The sequence below is a fragment of the Stegostoma tigrinum genome, chromosome 23 (genome assembly GCF_030684315.1).
Source record: "Stegostoma tigrinum isolate sSteTig4 chromosome 23, sSteTig4.hap1, whole genome shotgun sequence".
Lineage (NCBI taxonomy): Eukaryota > Metazoa > Chordata > Chondrichthyes > Orectolobiformes > Stegostomatidae > Stegostoma > Stegostoma tigrinum.
Genome location: NC_081376.1, coordinates 34,298,393 through 34,324,274, shown reverse-complemented (window position 1 = coordinate 34,324,274; position 25,882 = coordinate 34,298,393). Strand labels below are relative to the sequence as shown.

Here is a 25,882-nt window from a genome sequence, read left to right as displayed (position 1 = left end):
GATCATTTTTAACGTTTCATTTTGGTGGGTTTTGGTCACCACAATGGAGTGTGGAAAACCAAAGAAAAACTACGAGATCGGTATTGTCTCTCTAAACATTTTGAAGTTTGTGCCTACGAGGATCACAAAGAATCAAAATATAAACTGACTTTCGTCCCTTACCTTTTGTACGGTAATCTAAACATCAAATACTATACTGCATCAGTGGAGTTGGTTGACTGAGTCTCAAAAACATATTTCTGAATTAGACCCGACTTTTCAGAGTGTTAATCTCAACCAAGAGTTTTTCCCCATTAAGTAAGAAGTTCGCATTTCTGGCAGTAGATTCCAATTATGGCTCCTTCAGAAATGAGGTGTATCTTAAATCCGTGATAATGGGAACTGCAGATGCTGGAGAATCCAAGATAATAAAATGTGAGGCTGGATGAACACAGCAGGCCCATCCCCCTCTCTGATGAAGGGTCTAGGCCCGAAACGTCAGCTTTTGTGCTCCTGAGATGCTGCTCGGCCTGCTGTGTTCATCCAGCCTCACATTTTATTATCTTGTATCTTAAATCCAACAGGTAGTGCAGAATAATTGGGAAATGTCAACCCAAACCCTTTTTCACAGCAGTAGTTGCTATATTCTGTGATTTAAATGTCTCGCATTAAGACAGCCAATTTGATGTTTCCTGGAAAATAGTCTGAAAGGGAGTTTATTTGTGCAGTGGTGGTTCACTCACCTCTGAATCAGGAGACCTGGATTCAAATCCCACCTGCTCCAAAGTATCTAATGGCAACTGAACGAGTAGATTAGAAAATATCCGCAAAGTGTGAGGTTAGAATGCAAGGTAAGCGATGGTGGGCAGGACTGTTGGGTCTGACAAAGGGAGGGAGACGTTGACTACCACAGCAAAGAGGTGCTAATTCCAGAAGTACGACGGGGAAGTCATGTCACTGAGAAGAGGGAGTGTTGACAGATCCTACCGGGTGTCAGGGTCAGTGGCACATTGGAACTGGATGTCAACTCAATCTTTGGGGGTATAAGGGGCTTGGGTGATGCATGTTTCTCACACGTATCAGCCCCTCTGTTTCCTCACACTGTTTCTCGCGCGCCGTTACGGACCCCCTGCTCCAGCCGCGCTGTGTTCCGCGCCCCTCTGTTTCTCGCATTGTGTTTCAACCCCTCTCTTTCACTCAGTGTGTTTGACCCCTCTCTGTTTATCCCTATTTGGTGCAATAAGTCAGGGGCTCGTTTAAATGTTACCTATATGTTAAGCCAGGTTTTATTTAATTGTCTGACTTTTCCTGGGTAACTATTAACCAGAGGAAATCTCTTCAAATTATGATTTAAATGGATACTTTCAAAGAGTATCAGCCGTAAGGGATCTTTATTTCCACTGACAATTGCCTGATTCTGTTATGTCAGAACAATGCAGGGTTGCATCATACAACTCCTACGCACGCTACAGAAACAACTTTCTACTGTTCAAAAAATGTTAGCCAAGATCATTGATGCACATTGCCATTATTCAGAGATTAAGAATGAAACCAGAAACCATATAAATGTATATATGTGAAGATAAATTAGTGCAAGTCCAACTTTTAAAAATGCCTTTGTGGTGCATGTTTTCACATTTACATTATAAACACCATTTCATTTTGTTTCAATTAATAATTGTGAAGGCATGTTAAGAATACAGATTTTTATTTAAAACTGGAATACAGAACTATTTGGACATTGTTATTAAAAAAGGATTTCCTGTAACTGTTCGACAATAACGTGGACTGTAATTTACCCAAAATAAACTGAAAGTCAAGTAAATAAAATGCGAGGCTGGATGAACACAGCAGGCCGAGCAGCATCTCAGGAGCACAAAAGCTGACGTTTCGGGCCTAGACCCTTCATCAGAGAGGGGGATGGGGGGAGGGAACTGGAATAAATAGGGAGAGAGGGGGAGGCGGACCGAAGATGGAGAGTAAAGAAGATAGGTGGAGAGAGTGTAGGTGGGGAGGTAGGGAGGGGATAGGTCAGTCCAGGGGAGACGGACAGGTCAAGGAGGTGGGATGAGGTTAGTAGGTAGCGGGGGGTGCGGCTTGGGGTGGGAGGAAGGGATGGGTGAGAGGAAGAACCGGTTAGGGAGGCAGAGACAGGTGGGACTGGTTTTGGGATGTAGTGGGTGGGGGGGGAAGAGCTGGGCTGGTTGTGTGGTGCAGTGGGGGGAGGGGATGAACTGGGCTGGTTTAGGGATGCAGTTGGGGAAGGGGAGATTTTGAAACTGGTGAAGTCCACATTGATACCATATGGCTGCAGGGTTCCCAGGCGGAATATGAGTTGCTGTTCCTGCAACCTTCGGGTGGCATCATTGTGGCAGTGCAGGAGGCCCGTGATGGACATGTCATCAAGAGAATGGGAGGGGGAGTGGAAATGGTTTGCGACTGGGAGGTGCAGTTGTTTGTTGCGAACTGAGCGGAGGTGTTCTGCAAAGCGGTCCCCAAGCCTCCGCTTGGTTTCCCCAATGTAGAGGAAGCCGCACCAGGTACAGTGGATGCAGTATACCACATTGGCAGATGTGCAGGTGAACCTCTGCTTGATGTGGAATGTCATCTTGGGGCCTGGGATGGGGGTGAGGGAGGAGGTGTGGGGACAAGTGTAGCATTTCCTGCGGTTGCAGGGGAAGGTGCCGGGTGTGGTGGGGTTTGAGGGCAGTGTGGAGCGAACAAGGGAGTCACGGAGTGAGTGGTCTCTCCGGAAAGCAGACAGGGGAGGGGATGGAAAAATGTCTTGGGTGGTGGGGTCGGATTGTAAATGGCGGAAGTGTCGGAGGATAATACATTGTATCCGGAGGTTGGTAGGGTGGTGTGTGAGAACGAGGGGGATCCTCTTGGGGCGGTTGTGGCGGGGGCGGGGTGTGAGGGATGTGTCGCGGGAAATGCGGTCAAGGGCGTTCTCGATCACCGTGGGGGGAAAGTTGCGGTCCTTAAAGAACTTGGACATCTGGGATGTGCGGGAGTGGAATGTCTTATCGTGGGAGCAGATGCGGCGGAGGCGGAGGAATTGGGAATAGGGGATGGAATTTTTGCAGGAGGGTGGGTGGGAGGAGGTGTATTCTAGGTAGCTGTGGGAGTCGGTGGGCTTGAAATGGACATCAGTTACAAGCTGGTTGCCTGAGATGGAGACTGAGAGGTCCAGGAAGGTGAGGGATGTGCTGGAGATGGCCCAGGTGAACTGAAGGTTGGGGTGGAAGGTGTTGGTGAAGTGGATGAACTGTTCGAGCTCCTCTGGGGAGCAAGAGGCGGCGCCGATACAGTCATCAATGTACCGGAGGAAGAGGTGGGGTTTGGGGCCTGTGTAGGTGCGGAAGAGGGATTGTTCCACGTAACCTACAAAGAGGCAGGCATAGCTGGGGCCCATGCGGGTGCCCATGGCCACCCCCTTAGTCTGTAGGAAGTGGGAGGAGTCAAAAGAGAAGTTGTTGAGTGTGAGGACGAGTTCAGCTAGGCGGATGAGAGTGTCGGTGGAGGGGGACTGGTCGGGCCTGCGGGACAGGAAGAAGCGGAGGGCCTTGAGGCCATCTCCATGCGGAATGCAGGTGTACAGGGACTGGACGAAAGTCAAGTAACTTTGGCAAGACGACAAACAATTCTTTATTATAACAAAACGTAGAGCTGGATGAACACAGCAGGCCAAGCAGCATCTTAGGAGCACAGAAGCTGACATTTCGGGCCTAGACCCTTCATTCTTTGTTTGAGATGGGATCAGCTTTATTGCTTTATTCGCTGGAAAACTTGGTTTGGTAGAGATAGGGCCTAACGACATTCTTCTGAAGTTGGCATATTTTCCAGTGGATACTTAGTTGTGGAGTAGAAAAGACCTCCAAAACTTGCAATAAACAAGACTCACTCCTGAAAAATAAGAAACCTTAAAAAAGCAGGACTATCAGAAAGTATCTCTGATAGCCTGAGAAAGTTCTGAATATTAGTCTGACTACTTCATCAGCCTTGAAAGCTGATCTGTTACTTCCATTCAAAAATCCAAGTCCAGCTGACTTTTCATCTAAACTGATCTGGGATGAGAAAAACAAAAAACAAAAAAAAAAATCACTGACTTTAAAACTGTTAGCATTTTGAACTCCTCAACAGGAAACTGAGAAGCAAAGAAGTCATTAGTTACTGATGAGTTTATGCCCTTAACCAAATGCTTATTTTTTTAATATATATAAAAAAAGGAAAAACATCTTTGCAAATGTATGAAATGGATTTAAAGATTGATAGTCCAGATAATACAAACCCAATCACTGAAAAACCTGAAGCAAGAATCATACTATAGACCAATGAGCCAGCTGCCCCCCTACCATCAAGAACTAGGACAACATATACCAGGAACATGAAACTTTTCTCTAAGTACTCAGTCCCAACTAGGAACTATTGTTCTTTCATGGTGATTGGGTCAAACTCCTGGAACACTACCTTCTCACAATTGTGGAGGTACCCACATCAAATGGACTGCAATGGTTCAGGGTAGCTTACCTCCACCTCTAAATGTGGCCACTAAGTGCTGAGCCATTCAACAAAGTCCACATCCACTGAATTAATACAGTGGGGCAGCACAGCTGCCTGACAGCTCCAGGGACCTGGGTTTAATTCCTGTTTTGGGTGGCTGTGTGTGGAGTTTGCACATTGTCTGCGTGGGTTTCCTCCCACAGTCCAAAGATGTGCATGCTAGGTGGATTGGCCATGCTAAATTGTCTATAATGCCCAGGGATGTTGAGGATAAGTAGGTTTGGGGGGGGGGGGGGGGGGGGGGGGGGGGGGGGTGCGGAAACGGGTCTGGGTGATGCTCTTCAGAGGGGCAGTGTGGACTTGGTGGGCCAAATGCCTGTTTCCACACCTGTAGGGATTCTACGAATAATTTCTTATTTATGAGATTTATGCTGCCTGTAAAAGGTCAGAGTCATACAGAAGTAAACAGACCCTTCAGTCCAACCAATCCATGCTGAACATAATCCCAAACTAAAGTAGTCCCACCTGCCTGCTCCTACCCCATATCTCTCCAAACCCTTCCTATTTACGTAATTATCCAAATGTCTTTTCAACATTGTTATTGTACCCACATCCACCACTTCCTCGGGATGTTCATTCCACACCCTGTGTTAAAATACAAAATTGCCCCTAGTCTTTCCCACATCTCTTCCTTCACCTTACTGTGCCCCCTGGTCTTGAAGTCCATCATCCCAGGGAAAAGACAACTACCATTAACCCTATCTGTGTCTCTCATTATTTATGAACTTCTATGGTCTTCAGAGGGGCAATTTGTTGGGCCAAATGGCCCGTTTCTGCACTGTAGGGATTCTATGATTCCAACAGGTCACCTCTCAACCTCCTACACTCCAGTGAAATAAGCCCCAGCCTTTCTTCATAACTCAAACCTTCCACACCCAGCAATAACCTGGTAAACCTCTTCTGAATCTTCTCCAGCTAAATATCCTTCCTGTAACTGGGTGACCAGAACTGGACAAACAATTCCAGAAAAAGGCCTCAATGTCCTGTCCAACCTCAACATGACTTCTCAGCTCCATCGCTCAATCCTTTGAGTATAGAACGCAAATATGCCAAACAACTTTTTAAAAATCACTTGTCTGTATGTGACACAAACTTCAAAGAATTATGTACCTGCTTCTCCAGGTCCTTCTGTTGTAAAACACTACCCATGACCCTACCATTAATTATATAAGCCCTACCCCTCGTTTGTTGTACCAAATGCAATATGTCGCATTTGTCCAGATTGAACTCCGTCTGCCATTATTCAGCCCATGGACCCATTTGATCACGATTCCTCTGTAATCTTACAAAAACCTTTTCACTGTCCACTATGCCACCAATTTTGGTGTCATCTGCAAACTTACTAACCATACCTTCTATATCCTCATTCAAATAATTTATATAAATGACAGACTGAAGTGGACCCTGAATTGATCCTTGTGAAATGCCACTGGTGACAGGCCTCCAGTGCAAAAAGCAACCTCCACTACCATCTTCTGTCTCATGCTCTTAAGCCAATCACGTATCCAGTTGGTAATCTCACCCCGAATCCCACGTGACCTAACTTTACCAATTAGTTTGCCACGCAGAACCTGGTGTTTCTCACGTTGCATGACTACGCTTCAAAAAGTAGTTCAAGTGGCAGTAAAGCACATTTCTAAGACCTGAAATTTACTACAGAAATGCAATTTCATTCTAAAGCATAGGCACCCTCTGAGAATTGGGAATTCATTGTGCAATTTTATACTTGTAGCATTGAAGGGGAAAGAAAGCACTTCAGTTACGCTTTATTTGACCTGAATATCTTTACATAAATTACTGGTGCTGTAGTCAAAGCCTCTCCTTACAGTCCACTTTGATTTAGTAAGGAGCTAGAATCTCCTTTCAATCTTTTAGCTATCCTTTTTGCCTTTCTCCACCGTTACACATGAATAACTTAGAGAGTGTGAAAATAGTGATTTCAATTCTCTTTCATTGAAAGCAAGCATTTAATTGTGGTGAATCAAGCAATGTCCTGGCTCATATTAAATAACTCACTAGTTACCCACAATTGAACATGGAATATCACAAGGCTAGAATCCTTCAATTGTACAGATAGAAGTAACACTAATGATTTTCTCCAATCTTTTCAACACAAATATCATTGGTCTGAATAAAAGTAAAATAACCAACATGGACCACATGATGTGAATAAAACAGTTTAATCAATACATCATACTAAAACGGCTCAGTAAAACAATGTTGCTTACCCAGACCGTGTATCTACTTCAACTCATTCTTAATAGCACCACATTCACTTTACAGGCACAAAGGTATAATGGGAGTGATTACTAACCTGGGAATTCTAATTCAGGTCTGACATGAAAAGGACAGTTTATTCTTCCTCATCTGGTTTTGTTTTACCCTCACTGTCCTTACTACAAATAATTCTCTTGCAGTTTTACAAAATAAAGTTTTTTTAAAAAATATATAAAATATAGTTTTAGCAGAAAATTTGACATTAGAAAGATTGTGAGAATCCCACAAAGATTGAATGCTTTGCACATTATGGACAGTGTTATAGACAGAAGTAGTCACTTGGTACAGCATTGGACGAGAGAACCAAGATATCAAGTCTGAACTGAGGAAATAAAAGCCAAAAGAACTGCAGATGCTGTAAATCAGGAAAAAAAAACAGAAGTTGTTGGAAAAGCTCAGCAGCATCTGCAGAGGAAAAAAAAATTCTGACTTAATGTTTCGGGTCCAGTGACCAGTTCCGAGGCGACGGGGGGGGGTCACTGGACCCAAAACAGTCACTGATTTTTTTTTCTCCGCAGGTGTTGCCAGACCTGCTGAGCTTTTCCAGCAACTTCTGTTTTTGTTCCTGAATTTAGGAAGGTCCAGCAAAATCTACTTTAGAAAAGGCAGCTTTTTGAATGCAGATGACAGTGGAGAAGGCCAGGGTCAGAATCACAAAAAGGCAGAATTTATACATCAGATCTTACAAGGCACATTGAATAATTTCTCTTCTGTATCACCCTCCTTGGTGCATAAAGCACTCCCAATTCAGAAGCAAAAGTTCTTTGTATGGTGACTTCCATTTTTATTTATACTCAGCGGGCTGAAGGTATCAATAAAAACATTATACACTAAAACTGTACTCATCAATACACACGACTCTCCATTTCCTTGGATAAGGCAACTTGCAACAAGACTTAAAAAGCACATCACCACCAGAAACAAAGCTTATTTGCTCTGAGCCCAATTATCTAAATCAGCAGACAGCGACAGCAGTGTGTACTGTGTACTATCCACAAGCTACAGTGCAGAAAATTATGACTTCAACAGTACCTTTCAAACTAACAACTCATATCATAAAGGACAAGGTCAGCAGACACATGAGAACATCATTATCTCCAAGCTCAGCTCTCTGACCTGAATATATTACCATCCCATTGTCACTAAAAAAGTTCCTAGATTTTCCTTCCTAACAACACATTGACTGCAGAGTTTGGGAACATAGCCGATCACCATCTTCAAGAACAATGCAGGATGGGCAATTTTTGTTTTGTGAACAACACCTTTATCCCATAAATAAGAAAGAAATTAAAAACATCCTACCACCTCTCTGAATAACAATGGCACCTAACATTACGATTCCCGGTATGAAAAATTGACTTAAAAATTTTTAAATCTCATAACCATGGTCCTCACACTGGAGTGTTGGTCTTTAGGATTCTATATACTTTGCAAAGTCAGTGTGACTATCCCGGATGGAATATGGGGTCCATGCAAGAATCTGCAGAAAAGCAATGCACATTGGAGTCAGGCAGATCAGGTAAAACATGACCCCATGCAGATCCTGCAGAGCGCTGCAAAGTAAAAGAACAAGTTCAGTGTTGAATTTTTGATGCACATGAATAGCTTGCTTTTATATAGTGTATTGAACAAACTTAAAGGACCCAAGGGATAGTCAGACAAACACTGAAAAGGAGTCAAAAGGAAAAGGTTAAGTGGCTAGAGAGCATTCTGCAAGTGGCAGGTTTTCAGGAGCAAAGACAAGTGAAGGGAGGGAAGAATGTAAATGCTTTGAAGGCAAAAATCAGAACATTTACTAGACCAATACCTGGAATAGGCAGGTTAGAATGCGAGGAAGTGTTAGACAAGCTAAATTTGTATTCACTGGAGCTTAGAAGAGGAAGAGGTGACTTGATTAAAACATATAAAAATCACAAAGGGTCTTTACTGGTAGATGTGGAGTATATATTTCCTTTATGGAGAATCTAGAACGAGGGGTTGACTTTAAAAAAAAAAATCAGGGATTGCCATTTAAAACAGATTATCTAAAACTTTTCTGAGGATTATGTCTCTTTAGAACTCTCCCCTGAAAAAGAAAGGCGGTGGAAGCACAATCCTTGAATGTTTTTAAGGCCGAGGTAGATAAGCAAGGAGTTGAAAGGTTATCAAGGATCAGTGAGAATATGATTTTGAGGTTACAAATCAGATTAGCCATGATCTTACTGAATAGTAGAGCAGGCTTGAGAGGCTGAATGGCCTGCACCTGATCTGTACGTTGCTAATGATAAAATGAAGGAAGAATTATTGAGGACAGATATGAGACCAGAATCAGAAGTTAGAGATAATAGAGGTTACTCAGATAGTGAGAGATCAGAATAACTGGATTACAAGGATGGAATTTTTTTTATGCCAATTTTCTTCCAGCACTGTTACTGAGGGGAAAAAAAATCAAGCATTGAGAAAGTAGAAAGATATTGCACTAATGAGAAATGTACAAGGGATAGAGAGATGAAACAACAATTAGCTTGATAATAATGAAAACATTGGAGGTAATTGCCTCAGTTTGCTACCTGTTTATTCATTAAGTAGACAATAGATGCAATCCTGAAGAGATAAAGGACAAAAATACCTGATACTTAAAAATAGCCATATTTGTAACAAATGGAGATAGAAACTGAAGCTTTTAACAATAACCTTAGTATTTCTGTTTTCTGTTAGACATGCTTACCTTTGCTCTGAACCTGTAAAGTTGTCTTTCAGCTTTTCATAGTCAAACTGGTTAAGAATGGTCACGACCAGCATTGGAGCCAATGACTGCGCTGGTTTAGTAAACAAAGCATTGGTTCCAAATACCATGGAAGAGAGTGGAAAGCTAAGATGAAAGAAAAAAAACAATGACTCTATTGAACACAAAATAAATTGTTAAGAGGCTATTGAGGATTGATTTTACTACAGTACCTTGAAGATTATACACAAGTGTAGGTAGTTATTGATGTGGAGGGAGGCAGCTTCACCTGATCTTTTCATTTGCCAATAACACCTCTTACAGCAGGGGTCACTGAAGATTAAGGATCATCTTTTCCACAAGGCTGCATTTGTTACTAAAGGGATAACACGCACCACCTGGGCCATTGCGGTACCTATGATACTACTGCTATTAATGACAGTATTGAGGTGCCTGCATCAAAGAATAGGAGCAATAAATCAAGTAGGTTTCAGATGTTTTAAATGAATGCAAATCCTGGGCTCATGATTTACTCACTGCCACACACCAAAACCTTGTCCAACCTACTACAAATCCCTCATTGCTTCATCCCACTGCCTCACTGTTCACCGACCCCAGGGAAAAGGCAGTGAGGGGTCAGGATGGAAGTAAAACAGGGAAGTAGCATGTAGCTGCTGACTGGGAGAGTGAGGTGCTCATTCAGTGAAGCATCAAGTGATAGAGTGGGTCACTGAAGACACAGTGAAATGGGGACAGGGTACCCAATAGGAGCTGCCAGTGAAGTCATGGTGGTAAGGGTTCCTTGGGCCTCTGGCACTGTGTTAGTACATATGGGCAGAGTTGGCACCAACTTCCAGCTCTAGGCACATATCAATGCCATGAGCAGCTGATCTCCTGTCTGTGTGGTGGCAGGAGATGCACCATTTCCAAAGTCACTTGTGTTGACAAGGCTTTCATTAACATGTAGATGAACCTAACGTCAGCCGTGATAGCACTGTGGTCTCCATAGACGCGCGTTAGTGTTCTAACAAGAAGTTGGGAACTGTACAACTCTAAACATTTTGCTCAGTAACTGTAGTGTTGAACTTAAAAAATGATATCTCCAAATCAGATCATTAAAGGTTAATCAATAAGGGGTAATTGCTTCTATTGCTCATTGTCATGTCCAAAGTGGAAAAACATGTGAAAATAGGTCTGTGCAAAAAAAACAGCCTGTTTTGATGGGGTGTTAACTACATATCCTTTTTTGCCTGTGGGATCATTCTTTCATGCAGTTACCACAGAGCCACCTGGAGATGTTTGACTGGTTTTCCGCACAATAGACCAGCTGGAAAAGTACTGAAGGTAACACGAAATGGTGATACAACACAGAACTAGAATAATATTAATATCAAGGATTTTCTCCCACTTGCTGGGCTTTCCCCACCATCTAGGGTTTGAGAGACTGGTGCTGTGGAATTTGAGGTACAACTCTGAATGCTACCGTTGTTAAAGTCCCCAGTGGATAGAAAGCCATACGAGACTCACGTGTTTGTGTGTAGATTATGTAGTTTAAGGTAACAGATTCACTTGTTAGTTTATATAAGTCTCTGATAATATATTAAGTAGATTAAGCTAATAAATTTCACTTCATGTTAAAGTACATATCTCTTATTTTATTACTTTTGATCAGATCTTAAAGAACCTGCCAGGTACTTTCAGCCTAACAATGCTGTAACCTTACCAATATGTTCTGTGTAACAAATAAACATGATTTAACAGATACTAATAAGTTTTTCCTAAGATTCCATCAATATCTAAGTAACCTACACAAGAACACAAAAATTGAAGTTTCAACAAGGTACAACAGGAATTCAGTTTTAACTAAATTAGATATTTGAATTTGACTGGATTTAAGAGATAGTGTATATTTTAGAATATACTTTAATATAAAAACAGAACTCAAACATCCAATATTACAAATCTGCTTTCTATTCAGCATAAAGTGTTTGAGAGACTTAACAAGAATATTAACAATTTATAGGATCTGCACCCCTCGACTCTGAAATACAATACAGGCCAAATTTATTTAGGAAAACCAAAATATACTGGCATTAACATCAAACACTGAACAATTGTGACCATTTCCACTTATAGAAAGTGAAACTAGTGAGCGATAACCAGTTTTACCTGCGCTTATAATTCTGAAAATCAGCATCAATAATATCAGCCAGGGGCAGGTTAAAGAGACTGAATGTGGCAGATACCAGCACCCTGGTAGAGAAAATAGTAACTTGAATTAGATTAAAGTGTCCATCCCAAATATAAAAACAAACTCAAAGGGCATCCCCCAGGCAAACCCTAACACATAAAAATCCTATTTTACTATATTTTGATCCTTTTCTATTTTAAAATAATAGTTCTATTTTTGAAATTAGTTTTATCAACTTCACAATCACATACTTGTATACTTGAAATAGGACAATGTACCATCCAATCCTCTTCCCTGCCCCCACCCAAACTGACTGTTTCCTTCCCTACCCTGTGTACCCACCCTCATCTTGGCATGCAATCCCTAACCCCTAATCAGAACTTATCCAATACTCATTCTTCAGATTCTTAACAAAAATCATTTAAGTTTGAACATCCAAGACTGTCTCTACAACAATTCAGAAGAATCCAATTGAACCAAGAGTCATAGAGGTTTACAGGATAGAAAAAGGACCCCCAGCCCAATGGTTCTGTGCCGGTCAAAACAAGCATCCAACTACTTTAATCCCATTCTTCAGTACTTGTCCCACAGCCTTGTATGCCTTTGCATCACAAGTGTGCATCTAAATACTAGTATCATTACAGGGAGAATTTCTAGATTCCAACCACACCCTGGGTGAAAATAAAGTTTCCTCAAATCCTTTCCAAAACTTCCAGCCCTTATCTTAAATGTATGACCTCTGGTCACTAATCTCTCCACTAGGTGGGTGGGTGGGGCAAGAGTCTCTTCCTATCTACCTTATCCTTGAAAGTTGCCACCCAGGTTGGCAGGGCTGTTAAAAAGGCATACAGTGTTTTAGCTTTTATTAATAGAGGGATCGAGTTCCGGAACCATGAGGTTATGCTGCAGCTATACAAAACTCTGGTGTGGCTACACTTGGAGTATTGTGTACAGTTCTGGTCACCGCATTATAAGAAGGATGTGGAAGCTTTGGAAAGGGTGCAGACGAGATTTACTAGGATGTTGCCTGGTATGGAGGGAAGGTCTTACCAGGAACGGCTGAGGGACTTGAGGCTGTTTTTGTTAGAGAGAAGAAGGTTGAGAGGTGACTTAATTGAGATATAAAATAATCAGAGGGTTAGATAGGGTGGATAGGGACAGCCTTTTTCCTAGGAGGGTGGCGGCGAGCACAAGGGGGCACAGCTTTAAATTGAGGGGTGAAAGATATAGGTCAGATGTCAGAGGTAGTTTCTTTACTCAGTAGTAAGGGAATGGAACGCTTTGCCTGCAACGGTAGTAGATTCACCAACTTTAGGCACATTTAAGTCGTCATTGGATAAGCATATGGACGTACATGGAATAGTGTAGGTTAGATGAGCTTCAGATTGGTATGACAGGTCGGCACAACAGAGGGCCGAAGGGCCTGTACTGTGCTGTAATGTTCTATCTCTACCCCACCATAATTTTATACATCTCAATCATGTGCCCACTCAGTCCCCTCTGATCCAAGGAGAGCCTCAGTGCCAGAAAGTAATATAGAATGGCCAGACAATTATCTGGCAAGTCTGACATCCCATTTCAGCACCACCCACAAAGTGAGTAGGAATAGTACAATGTTCTCACACTGAAACAGAACTGAATCTACCCATCCCATACATTATTCTGTAGCATAAAGTGACAAATGAGGAAGAAGAGTTACATGCACATAGATATAAACCTTAAAACTCATTACTTACATGTTTCCAATGAGGAATACAGATATAAGATAGTAATGACTCGGGCCCAATCCCAGCATGACTGCTGCACTCATTAGTTCTACGTAGAAGATATACAAGATGATTTTGTAGTAGCCCAACTTTTTCAACAGTGATTGGCAACTGAGAATTAAAAGCTGGAGAAGAAGGTTACAGTAATTGGGATGGAGTAAATTTCAAAACGGCACAGCATTCAGCTAGTAAATGGTATACAAGAAAGGTCAGATACAGGTGTCTGTATTAAGTGCCCATCAATTCTGAATTACAAGATTGCTTATATCCAACAGAATATTTACATTTAAAATTCAAATAATGCATTTTGACTGTATTAGGGAGGGGAAGAAATCACTTTTGTACATTTTTTTTATTTCTCTACTCTCCAAATTCCTGACACTTTATGTTGATTAGTGGCAAAGTTTGTACATTACATTCCTGTAAAACAGTGGCACATTTCCATATTAAGGTAGCTATATAAATGCAAGGTGTTGTCCAGCAGTTTCCTATTGCCCACAATCTTATTCTCACCCACTAGTTCCAGGCATAAAGAAATAAAAGCAAACAACAGGCTGGGGGCAACGGCAATAGTAGGGTTTTAAAGAATTTGAGCTCATTCAACAGTGGGCTTAGGTGCAGAAAACATCTGGCTTCAAGCAGAGTTCGTAGAAACCAGAAATATCTCTGTCAAAAGTATGGAAACTCAGCAAGCTTCATGTTTTTGGGAACATAACTGGATCTAACTAAAGAAAGATAAGAAAGGATGGGAGGGAATAAGGAAAGGGAATGTCCAAGATTCCCACTCATTATGATTAACCACTCACCTCTGGTGAATATTACATTAGGACATAATCAGGGTCAACCAAAGCCCTCTTACATCCACGGATAAATTGTTTTCCAACACTCAGTAGTTTGACTCTAACTCACTGGCTATAAGGCCCATTGGATCTGGTGGAGCCTGGTCAACAGAACACTGACACCAGGAGGCAAAAACCAGGCAGGGTGTAAATCCAATCTTGCCAGTTTCCCGATTATGGACTTCCCACCCAGTGAACTGGAGTAAGAGTACTTTTCCACCCATTCACCTCCCACTGTTTTCTTTACGAGAAGATATTTAGGAGCACCAGTCCTACAAGTGGCTCGCTCACGCACACAACTGCATGAAGTAACATCTTCAGGGGAAAGGGGCAAGGAGACAAAATCAGAGAGAACAGGAAGGAGGGAACATTCATACATCATAGAAACTCCTCTGATTACCTGGGGACAGATGAATCCAGCTCCATACATTATGCTCTTTACAAAATCTGGAAGCAGATACTGTGGAATCAGATGATCTGCAAAGATCAGCATAAAATTGTTCAGGAACGCCAGATAGAAAACCTGGCAAAAGTTCATGATTACAAAAAGCACAAAGTTCTTCTGAGAGATGATTTGTTTGGTCAGGTAGAATACAGAGATCCAGGACAGTTCGGTCACATCCCCTACATTATCCTTTTCCACTTGTTCATAATGGCTGATACAGTGCAACCCTGTGTAGTACATGCAACAAAACGCCAGTATGGCAATACAGAGGGCAAATACCTGGAAGTTGAAAATATTTTTCATGTTATCTGATATAAGGCCACAGAAAAGGACGCTTGAAGATCCAATCAATGAGGCCACTTGGTTATATTTGATGAGCTGCAGTCGATTCTCGTGTTTGGTTGAAATCTCAGCAAAGAGGGCGCATTGTGCCAAGAGGACAAATGTCAACATTCCATCGTAAGCACAAAGAGCAATGATTAGGTGCAGCCCACACAACCAGTCACCTTCCTGGTAGTCACGCCATGGGAACCATGGCAGCAGGAAGGCAACAGCATAAAGTGGAGCACCGTACAGTATGGAGAGACGCCGCTTGGCACAGCAGGGAAACTTGGCATTATCTTGTAAATAACCAAAAAGCGGATCATTTAAAGCATTCCAAAACATGAAGACAACCTAAAAAAAAGAGAAATACTTTTTCAGTCACAAGGTATGATCTGGAATTGCTGCCTGAAAGAATAATGCAAGCAAATTCAACAATGGAGTTCAGAAAAGGGAATTGGTTGATTACTTGGAAAGCAAGTTTGCAGGACTCTAGGGAGAGGACAGCAATATAACTAGATAGCAAATCCAAAAAAAGCATGGGCAGAAAGGGCTAAATGGCCTCCTTTCGTACACAATGATACTGCCAATCGGTAGCTCATGAATGTACCTGATTATAATCCATCCACTGTTACAAGTGTTTGAGGGACTTTGACCTCACCACATTTCAACAAAGAAATATTATGATTATAATGTTCCTCATTTGTATCTTTCATAAAACTTGTCAATGAAATAGATTTTGACCTCATACTAAATTCCTAATTCCTTGTACACTGCCAATTTGCAAATCTGCTCTCAGCCCCTTGTCGACACCATCTGGAGCCAAATTCAAAGACACTAGAATGGTTCAGGGTGACTGATAGAGAAGGAAAACTTTCTGTGAGTAATTCAGTATGTCCAACTAATTACATGATCCAGAAGGTATCTATTGCCTAGGAAATAGCCACCACAATCTGATAGAAAGTACATTTTAGCATCAAGCTGAAGCACTGTAATGCCTCAAGTATAATACTTTTTAAAATGGAAACTTGTCAGAAAACATGCAACTCACTTGTGCCTGGTGGAACAATCCTTCAGAAATTCCATACCGATTCAAAAAGAGCTTCACATAATAGAAACTAAACAAGTTGTTCATTAAGGCAGATCCAAGTGTTGTCATAGAGTAGGCAAAAGCTTTATGCTGTATCCCCAGTGAAATCTGCTTCATTCTTCAGCTATAAGATTCACCACTGCTGAAGAAATGTTTCCTGTCGGCACTTCCACTTCCAGTGTAAATACGAACAAATCAGTTCTTGAGTGGGGGAGAAAAAAGAAACCTGCATTTATGTACGATGCTCTTCACAATGACAGAATAGTCCAAAGCCCTGTATAGCCAAATAGAGTAGTAACCAGTTAGAGCAGTAACTGGGGGCCAGTTAGTTCAGTTAGCTGAACAGCTAGTTTGTGATGCGGAGTGACACCAACAGTAAAGGTTCAATTCCTGCACCAGTTGAGGTAACCACAAAAACTGTCCTTCTCAACCTTTCCACTCATCTGAGGTATGGCAAACATCAGGTTAAATCACCACCAGATCTGTCTCTTATGAAAGAGCAGCCCTATGGACAATGGTAAATTTAGCTTTAATATGGCAGACAATTTGAGCAATGCAACAACAGATGGCAATTTGTTTGATGGTTGAGAGCTAATTATTAGCCACAACACAGAACAACTTCTTGCTCTGCAAAACAGTGCCATGGAATCTTTCACAACCACCTAATGACTAATAGTGTGGACAGTCTTGGTTTATTGAAAGTCAACAGATCCAACACCTAAGTACTCTCATTCTGTACTGCTCCAGATCAGCCTTAATTTTTGTGTTGAATTCATATAATGGCAGCAGTGTTTCCAGAGGCAACAGCTGAGTTGGTCGGTCAGCCTGAAAGACCTGGAGTGGGGCTATTTTTCCTACATGGATTCGGCCGCCAGTAGTGGCATGTCATGGACTGATGTCGTTCAGAGCAGGACACTCTCAGTGGCACAGTGTGGGCCAGAAACCCTGGAGTGGGACCCTGGTAGTGGTATAGCAACAAAGAAGAAAAGCTGGATTCTCTAAGCTATCGTTATTTCATACTGTGAATGGTCCTTATGAGCGATGGTGCACACTTTTCACTGCATTTTATTTTGAATGTACATAACAAGAAAAGGATATAAAATTCAGTTCAATAAAGTGAATGTAAACCCACAATTTGGAGACTCAGGAGTGAGCATCCAACTGAGCTATATATTCTGATATATTTCACAGCCTCAAGCAAAAACACTTAGACCATTTTCAAAAGTTAAAAAACTCAACTAATAATTTACACACAAATCATAATGTTCATGTTAATATAATGTAATTATTTCATTCCTTCCTCCCTTTCGATTCCTGATTTACAGCAATTTCCAAAATTTTAAAATTGGATCCTCTTGAGTGAGAAATATCTTTTTAATTTTTTTGCCCCCTTTTTACCCTCCATTACTAGATTCCGTCACTAAGGGATAGGTGATGGCCTGATGGTATTATCACTGGGCTGTTAATCCAGACATCCACATAATGTTCCTGGGTGCCAAGTTAGAGTCCCACCACAGCAGGTTGTGGAATTTGAATTCAATGAAAATCTGGAATTTAAGAACCCAACGATGATCATTGTCAATGGAGGGGAAAAACCCATCTGGTTCACTAATATCCTTTAGGGAATGACACTGTCATCCTTTCATGTTCCGGCCTAAATGTGACTTCAAACTCCAAGTAATGTGGTTGATTGTTAACTGCCCTCTGGGCAACTAGGAATGGGTAATAAATGCTGTCCCAGTCAACAATGCTCTCATCTCATGAGGAAATAAAAACAAAAAATGGAAACTTCCTTTCCACACCCACCTATCAAGCCTCACAAGGATCTTGTATGTCTCAATTAAGGCCCTCTGACATTTCTAAACTTCAGAGGATTCAGGCCTAGCCCGTCTTGCCTTATAAGGCAATTTGCACATTCCAGGTATTAGACGAGTAAACCTTCTCAGAGCTGCTTCCAACACATTAACATCCTTGCATAAGTACAGTGACCAATACTTCAGATGCAATCTCACTAATGTCCCACTTAACTGAAGCATGACTTCCCTGCTCTTGCATTCAATTCCTCTTGTAATAAAACATAACCTATTGGCTTCCTGATAACTTGCTGTACTTGTGTACTAACAGTCTGTGATTCACACACCAGGCTACCCAGACCTCTGCATCTCTGCAACCACTCACCATTTAACTATTTTTTAAAAATTCTTTCTGCCAAAATGGAAAATTTCACACTTTTCCTCATTATACTCCATTTGTCGAATCCTTGACCATTCACTAGCTTTATCCCTTCATACACTCCTACCTTATTGTTCCATCAGCAAATATAGCTACCATACCTTTGGCCTCTTCAAAGCCATTGATTATAAAAACTATAAAGAGCTGAGGTCTCAGCACCAATCCCTGTGCCACATCACATCCTGCCAGCATGAAAAACACCTACTTTTTTTTCTACCCTCTGCTGCTTGTCAGAGACCAATCTGCCATCCATACTGATATGTTATTCCCAAAACCATGAGTTTTTATTTTCCCTTGACGTAGTACCTTATCAAAAGCCATCTAGAAATCTAAGATAAAATGCATCCACTGGTCCCCCCTTATCCGCATAATTTCCTTCATCAAAGAACTCCGAAAATTAGTGAAACATGATTTCCCTTTGATTGTCTTGAACTTTAATAATAAAGATTAACAATCTCCCTGTGACAGATGTTATGCTAACTAACCTGTATTTTCCAGCTTTCTATCACACTCCCTTTTTGAATAAAAGAAATTATTTTATTTGTTTTCAAATCTTAAGAAACCTTCCCTGAATCTAATGAATTTCGGGAAACTAACAAGTCAGCTATCTCACTAGCTACTTCTGGGAACCTTGGATGAAATCCTTCAGGATCTGGGGACTTCAAAATTTAGTCAGTACTATTCCCCCTAGTGATTGTAATTATTTCTATTCCTTCCTCTCTTTCAATTCCTGATTTACAGCAATTTCCAAAATTTTAAATCAGTATCCTCTCTAGTGAAAATATCTGTTTTAATTTATCTGTACCCTTTATATCCTCCATTACTAATTTCCCAGATTAATTTTCAATAAAACTAATATTTGTTTTGTTAACTCTTTTCTAAATGTCTGAAGTTATTTGTTTTTATATTTTTGTCTCTCTCATATTCTAATTTTTCCCCTCCTTCTTAAATCTTTCAAAATATAATACAGATCATAAATCTTCACTTTCCACTTTAGAATTATAAACTTTGACTCATACTTATCATGTTGTTATATCTTCCCTACTTTCACTTAAAATTCTCGAAGGCAAAAGTACTAAATTAGCTTTAATTCCAGTAATACATTAAAAAAAGTGAAAAATCTTAAATCTACACAAAAGTCTGGTAACATTCCTAATATTATCATCTAATATAGTCTAAAGGAATGCCCAAGACCTAATGGGTGTGTCAATGAAGAAGTGATTGGACGTGAATTAGTTGTGCAAATATTGTAAGTTAGATATTAGTGGCAAGTGTTTTATGGAGTGCGGTGAAACAAAATAAAGCTCTCACTAAAAATGTGGACTCAGATTCTGTTTAAATTTAGCTTTTTTCCCTTATGCAAGATTGGTAGCAAAAGATGATTGAGTCAAAATGAGAAGTTTGGAGTATTGTAACCCATTCAACCAGTAAAAGAATTAAATCACTATGTGGACCTGAGTTATTAGTTTACTGAAATGGAAACAAGATATGGCCTTCGCACATGTGTTATCAAACAGAAACAGGATAAGAAGCATAGCTTTTGTTTAAGAATTAGAGCCTGATTACTTAAAGACCAACGAAAGTCTGGACAATTGTAAACTTTCTCACAGATAAAACTTAACGAAAAGATTATTTATTGACAGCTTGAAGTGTGGTTGGATTTTGACAAATTTACAAAGTCTACAATAGTACCATGGAAGAGTACACAATAGAATTCAATAGACTATGCAAAATTGTGGAAATTTAATTTAGAATGTTCCCCAATCTATTCTAGTATTCAAGTTATTTGACCAGGCTAAAGTATGGACAGATTTCCAGTTTCGATGGGAGATCAAATCTGCAGATAAACTACTGCTATAATAAAAATGTTGGTAGCACTTCAAAATAAAAAAATGCATAGGAAAGCATTTCTTTCTAGCAAGTAAAATGGAGGATACAGTGTTCACAAATTAGCAACACAAACTACATAAAGGTCACAGACAACAGTACGAAAGGTGAACTGTAACTAAGAAATTAGGATAGAAATGCAATTAATAATTTGAGAATCCAAGAGAATAAACCCCAGAAATGCACAGCATTTAATAAAATCACTGCTTCAGATGTGATCCAAAGTGCCATTATGCTGCAAACCATCCCAAATAAACAAGAGACAGAAGATGATAGAGCATTAAATGTTGGTCCAAGAAGTTTCAGTCCCGTTATGAATGCTGTGATGGTAAAGTTTGTGCAGTGTTAGATAGTGGAAACATGTCTATAGCGTGTGGCACAAACTGGCTAAAATGGTACCTACATTCTCCAGCAATGAGGATCAGGAAAAAAAGTTAAGGCATTTGAAAGTCCCACCAGTTTCAGATTTGCAGATAATACTAAAATCTTTGGAAAGAGTGGTTGTTCCTTGTAAAATAGCCAGAATCGATCATTTTATTAGCACATATGTAGTGTACAGTGGAATATCATTGTTGTTAGGCTGGCCACTGATGAAGAAAACACAATGACTCCGGATATAGAAAAATAACAAAGCTATTGTAATGTTAAAAATCTGTGAATTACAGTTTACTATTTTATTCCTTAAATGGAAGAACAGAAAGCCTCTACGTGTAGAACTCAGCAGGGAGGCTTTGAGTTTGATTTACTTAGGGAAAAAGATGATGTCTAGTTTCACTATAGAACATAGAACATAGAACAGTACAGAACAGGCCCTTCAGCCCACAACTATCTATGAATTAGGAATAGAAAACTCAATGGTCAGTCAGGATTCCTACTAACTGCTGTCCCATGACTTCCCCTACTAACAAAGAGGATAAATTTTGGATTCATTCCAGAATGGCAACATTCACCTGACATTCAAAGCTAGGCTCATAATTAAAGGGAGAGCAACCACCTCAGCAGAATGGGACTCTGACATGTGCCTCAGGGCAGGGCAGAGGTAAATTTTTTGTAGTAAAATTTCAACACTATACCACGTAAACAACATTAAGACCTACTTTATCTGTTTAAATCTGTTCTGGTAACAAAGGTAATCTCTTAGCCAAGGCACTTTATAAATTAACAGTTTAGAGCAAAGAAAGATTAGGTCATGTTGTCCAGTGTTTTTCAGCTGCAGTTGGATTAGTGATGCTGCCAGATATTTCACTTTGGAACTCAAGTCGTACCTGTAGAGTACCTTATAAAGTTTTCCTAAAAACACCTTTGATTGACAGTTTAGCATTATTCTGATATCACAAACTTTATTGAAATTTGAACAAATGTATTTGACAGTTTTGAATTTGTTTACCACAGGTCCAGTACCTGTCGACTAGAAGTGGAGTCACATTGTTATAGTTGGCGAGAAATGGCTACTGCGAGGTAATGTTTCGAATGCATTACCTTCCTTTGCAGGCTATTACTTCAAAGACCAGCAAAGGAGTTTGCCTAAAATCCTTACAATACTTATCACTCAAACACTCTCTTCACTGTCACTGGGTCAAAATCCTGGAACCCCCTCCAAACAGTGTGTAGGTCTAATTGCCTCACACAGATGGCAGGTCAAAAGGAAGTTCATCACCGCCTTCTCAAGGCAATAAAAGGATGGATAATAAATGTTGGCCTTGGCAGTCACACTTACATCCTGTTTTTAAATAAAAAAAGTTACCAAACCTTCACATTACAGCCTGTGGGATTATTTGTGCAAATTGGCCGTCGTGTTTACTATATTGCAACAATGACCACACTTCAAAAAGACTGCAAAGCACTTTGGGATGTTCAGAATTCATGAAAGAATTAGTATTATTACAAGTCCGCTGTTAAAAATGCACACAATAATACAGCTGATTCTCCTGCTCATCTATGACACATATTCCTGGTAGTTCCTTTTGCAACAGTTATCTGATTTTGTGTTTACCAGTATTTAAACTAAACCTCCTCTACAAATCCCCTGCTCACAGTCTTTTCGTTAGAGGTCTATCATTTCAGACTGGTAATACCAGAAAAAAAAAAGCACAAAGGACAAAGACAATGCACAGCAGTTTAAAAAAAAAACACCAGTCTCTGGTCGCTGTTTCATTGACTTATAAACCAAAATCAGCAAACTCACATGAGCTGAAAGTCATCGACAGTGTCAGAGATACAGCACAGAAGCTGACCCTTCAGTCAAACTCATCCATGTTGACCAGATAGTCTGAATATCAATTACCATTTCCAAGTACTTGGTCGGATTCCCTCTAAACCCTGCTTATCCAGATGTCTTTTACATGTCGTAATTGTACCAGCCTCCACCCACTTCCCCTGGCAGATCATTCCACACCACACCACGTTGTGTGGAAAAAGTTGCCCCTTAGATCCCTCTTAAATCTTTCCCCTCTCACCTTAAACCTATAACCTCTAGTTTTGGACTCCATCATCTAGGGAAAACGCCTTGTCTATTTATCATATCCATGCGCCTCACGATTTTATAAAGCTCTAAGGCCACCTCTCAGCCTCTGACACTCCAGGTAAAATAGCCTCAGTCTATTCAGCCTTCCCTATAGCTCAAACCCTCCAACCCTGGAAATGTCATTGTAAATATTTTCTGAACCCTTTCAAAGGTCACAATATCCTTCCTATGGCAGAGAGAACAGAGCAGCACACAGTATTCAAAAGTGGCCTAACTAATATCCTGTACAGCCACAACATGACCTCCCAACTCCTATACTTAATGCACTGAACAATAAAGGCGAGCAGACCAAACACCTTCTTCGCTATCCTATTACATGTGACTCCACTTTCAAGGAACAATGAACCTGCAATCCAAGGTCACTTTGTTCAGTAACACACCCAGGACCTTTCCATTAAGTGTACAAATCCTGCCCTGATTTGAATTTCTAAATTAAACTCCATCTGCCACTCCTCAGCCCATTGGCCCATTTGATCAAGATCCTGTTGTACTGCAAGGTAGCCTTCTTGGCTGTCCACGATGCCTTGGATTTTGGTATCATCTACAAATTTATCAACCATGTCTCCCATGTTCACATACAAATCATTTATATAAAATGAAGATAAACAGTGGATTCAACTCATAATCTGTTTAGTGATACAAAACTAACAAGTCGATTTCTCTGATATAACACGGTGGGAAGCTGGACGAACACAGCAGGCCAAGCAGCAGAAGAGCATGAAGGCTTGACGTTTCGGGTCGGGACCCTTTTTCAGAAACGGGGGAGGGGAAGGGGATTCTGAAATAAATAGGGAGACAGGGAGCAGCGGATATAAGATGGATAAAGGAGAGATAGGGTGAGAGGAGACAGACAGGTCAAAGAGGCGGGTCTAGAGCCTGTGCAGGTGAATGTAGGTGGGGAGTTGGGTGAGGGGGGGAAATAGGTCAGTCCAGGGAGGATGGGCAGGTCAGGGCGGCAGGATGAGGTGAGTGGGTAGGAGATGGGGTGGGAAAATCGTTCAAGTGAGGTAGGGACTAGCAGGGCTGGTTTGGCATGTGGTCAGGGGAGGGGAGATTTTGAAGCTTGTGAGGTCCACATTGATACCCTTGGGGTGCAGAGTTCCCAAGTGAAATATGAGATGCTGTTCCTGCATCTTTCGGGTGGCATCATTGTGGCAATGCAGGAGGCCCAGGATGGACATGTCGTCCAAGGAGTGGGGGGGGAAGAACATTGAAACGGGTCGCAACTGGGAGGTATAGTCATTTGTTGTGAACAGAGCTTAGGTGTTCCGCAAAGTGGTTCCCAAGTATTTCTCTCTCCACTAATGCTACCTGACCTCTTCAGTATTTCCAACATGAGCGAGTTCTGAGAAGAAGGTTTGTAGCTCAGGTTGAGGTTCTGCATGTAAGTTTGTTCGCTGAGCTGGAAGGTTCGTTTTCAGACGTTTCATCACCATTCTAGGTAACATCAACAAGACCTCTTGGCATCAGGGTAGCCCACAAACCCACCAACACACTAAAACAGCAGCTCACGAACTTAAAAGACCCTATACAGACAACAAGCAAAACGAATGTCATCTACAAAATACCTTGCAAGAACTGTGACAAGCACTACATTGGACAAACAGGCAGGAAGCTAGCCACCAGGATACATGAACATCAACTCGCCACAAAATGACATGACCCACTATCACTCGTATCCTTACATACAGACAAGGAAGAACACCACTTTGATTGGGACAACACATCCATCCTAGGACAAGCCAAACAGAGACACGCACAAGAATTCCTAGAAGCATGGCATTCCAACCGGAACTCCATCAACAAACACATTGATTTGGAGCCCATCTACCACCCTTTGAGAAAAAGAACAGGAAATGGCATCACCAACCCAAGGAAACCTAAACAGATAAACAGAAAGCAGGACAGAACACCAGTGAGCCTCCGCTGAGGTGCTGATGATGTTACCTAGAATGGTGATGAAACATCTGAAAAACGAACCTTCCAGCTCAGCGAGCAAACTTACATCCATTTCCAACATTTTCTGTTCTTATTTCTGTTTGAATGATAAACTTTGGCCCAGACATTGGGTAGAACTCATAGCTCCTTGTTCAAAAAATGCCATGACATCTTTTAAATCCACCTGAGGGGCTTGGCTAGTATCAGACATAGTAGGAACTGCGGATGCTGGAGAACCTGAGAATAACAAGGTGGAGAGCTGGATGAACACCACAGAGCATGCAGCATTAGAGGAGCAGGATGGCTGACGTTTCGGGCCTAGGCCCTTCTTCAGAAAATCGTTCAAAAATGGCTAAAAACTTATATCTGAATGTGACACTCCCTCTGAAGAGTCCGAGATTATTAAAGGCGGATTTTGTATTCCGGTGTCCAGTGAGACACTTGAACCCACAATCTTCAGACTCAAGGGGCCACGGGTGCGGTCCGAAGTAAGAAATCTCATTGGACAGCAGTTTCAGAGGTAAATAAGGCGCAACGATGGAATGGTCTTGGGTCATCAGATCAATCAAACAGAAACCCTTCCCTGCTCCGAGACTGGCTATCGATACTGAAACCAATGTTACTACAAGTTGCCGAATATTGCAGAAACATTGTATCCGCTTACACAAACAGTAGCAACACTGTATCCGACGGTGACTGTAACTCCGCCCACCCGACGCCGCGAGGTAAAACACGGAGCCGGAAGAGCCACGAGACCGCCCACTCAACGACTGCCTCTCGCCGATTGGATAGGATGTAAATGTCACGTGTAGCACATAAACCAATCGAATGGCGCTGCCCCTGAGTTGCGCGCAGTACACTCCCTCACCTGTTTATGATCAGACACTAATCCCCTAAATAATAAAATGTGAGGCTGGATGAACACAGCAGGCCAAGCAGCATCTCAGGAGCACAAAAGCTGACGTTTCGGGCCTAGACCCTTCATCAAAGAGGGGGATGGGGAGAGGGAACTGGAATAAATAGGGAGAGGGGGAGGCGGACCGAAGATGGAGAGTAAAGAAGATAGGTGGAGAGAGTATAGGTGGGGAGGTGGGGAGGTAGGGAGGGGATAGGTCAGTCCAGGGAA

At 41.4% G+C, this 25,882-nt stretch overlaps 1 protein-coding gene across 4 annotated transcripts; it reads right to left on the bottom strand.

Annotated features, from left to right (window-relative positions):
- Positions 1-6,706: 6,706 nt before the first annotated feature.
- mfsd13al (major facilitator superfamily domain containing 13a-like) lies at positions 6,707-25,530 on the bottom strand. 4 transcript variants are annotated; one of them, XM_048552645.2, is made up of 7 exons: positions 25,421-25,530; positions 16,137-16,376; positions 14,720-15,439; positions 13,451-13,605; positions 11,693-11,776; positions 9,527-9,670; positions 6,707-8,372 (listed from the first exon to the last, which is right to left on the bottom strand). In XM_048552645.2, exons 2-7 carry the CDS (start codon positions 16,290-16,292, stop codon positions 8,231-8,233), a joined length of 1,401 nt encoding a protein of 466 aa, XP_048408602.1. In that variant the 5' UTR covers positions 16,293-16,376; positions 25,421-25,530; the 3' UTR covers positions 6,707-8,230. The 4 variants fall into 4 exon arrangements, with proteins under 4 accessions (XP_048408602.1, XP_048408605.1, XP_048408603.1 ...); XM_048552648.2 differs by having other exon boundaries at positions 16,137-16,449; positions 25,421-25,439; XM_048552646.2 differs by lacking the exon at positions 25,421-25,530 and adding an exon at positions 24,941-25,413.
- Positions 25,531-25,882: the final 352 nt, after the last annotated feature.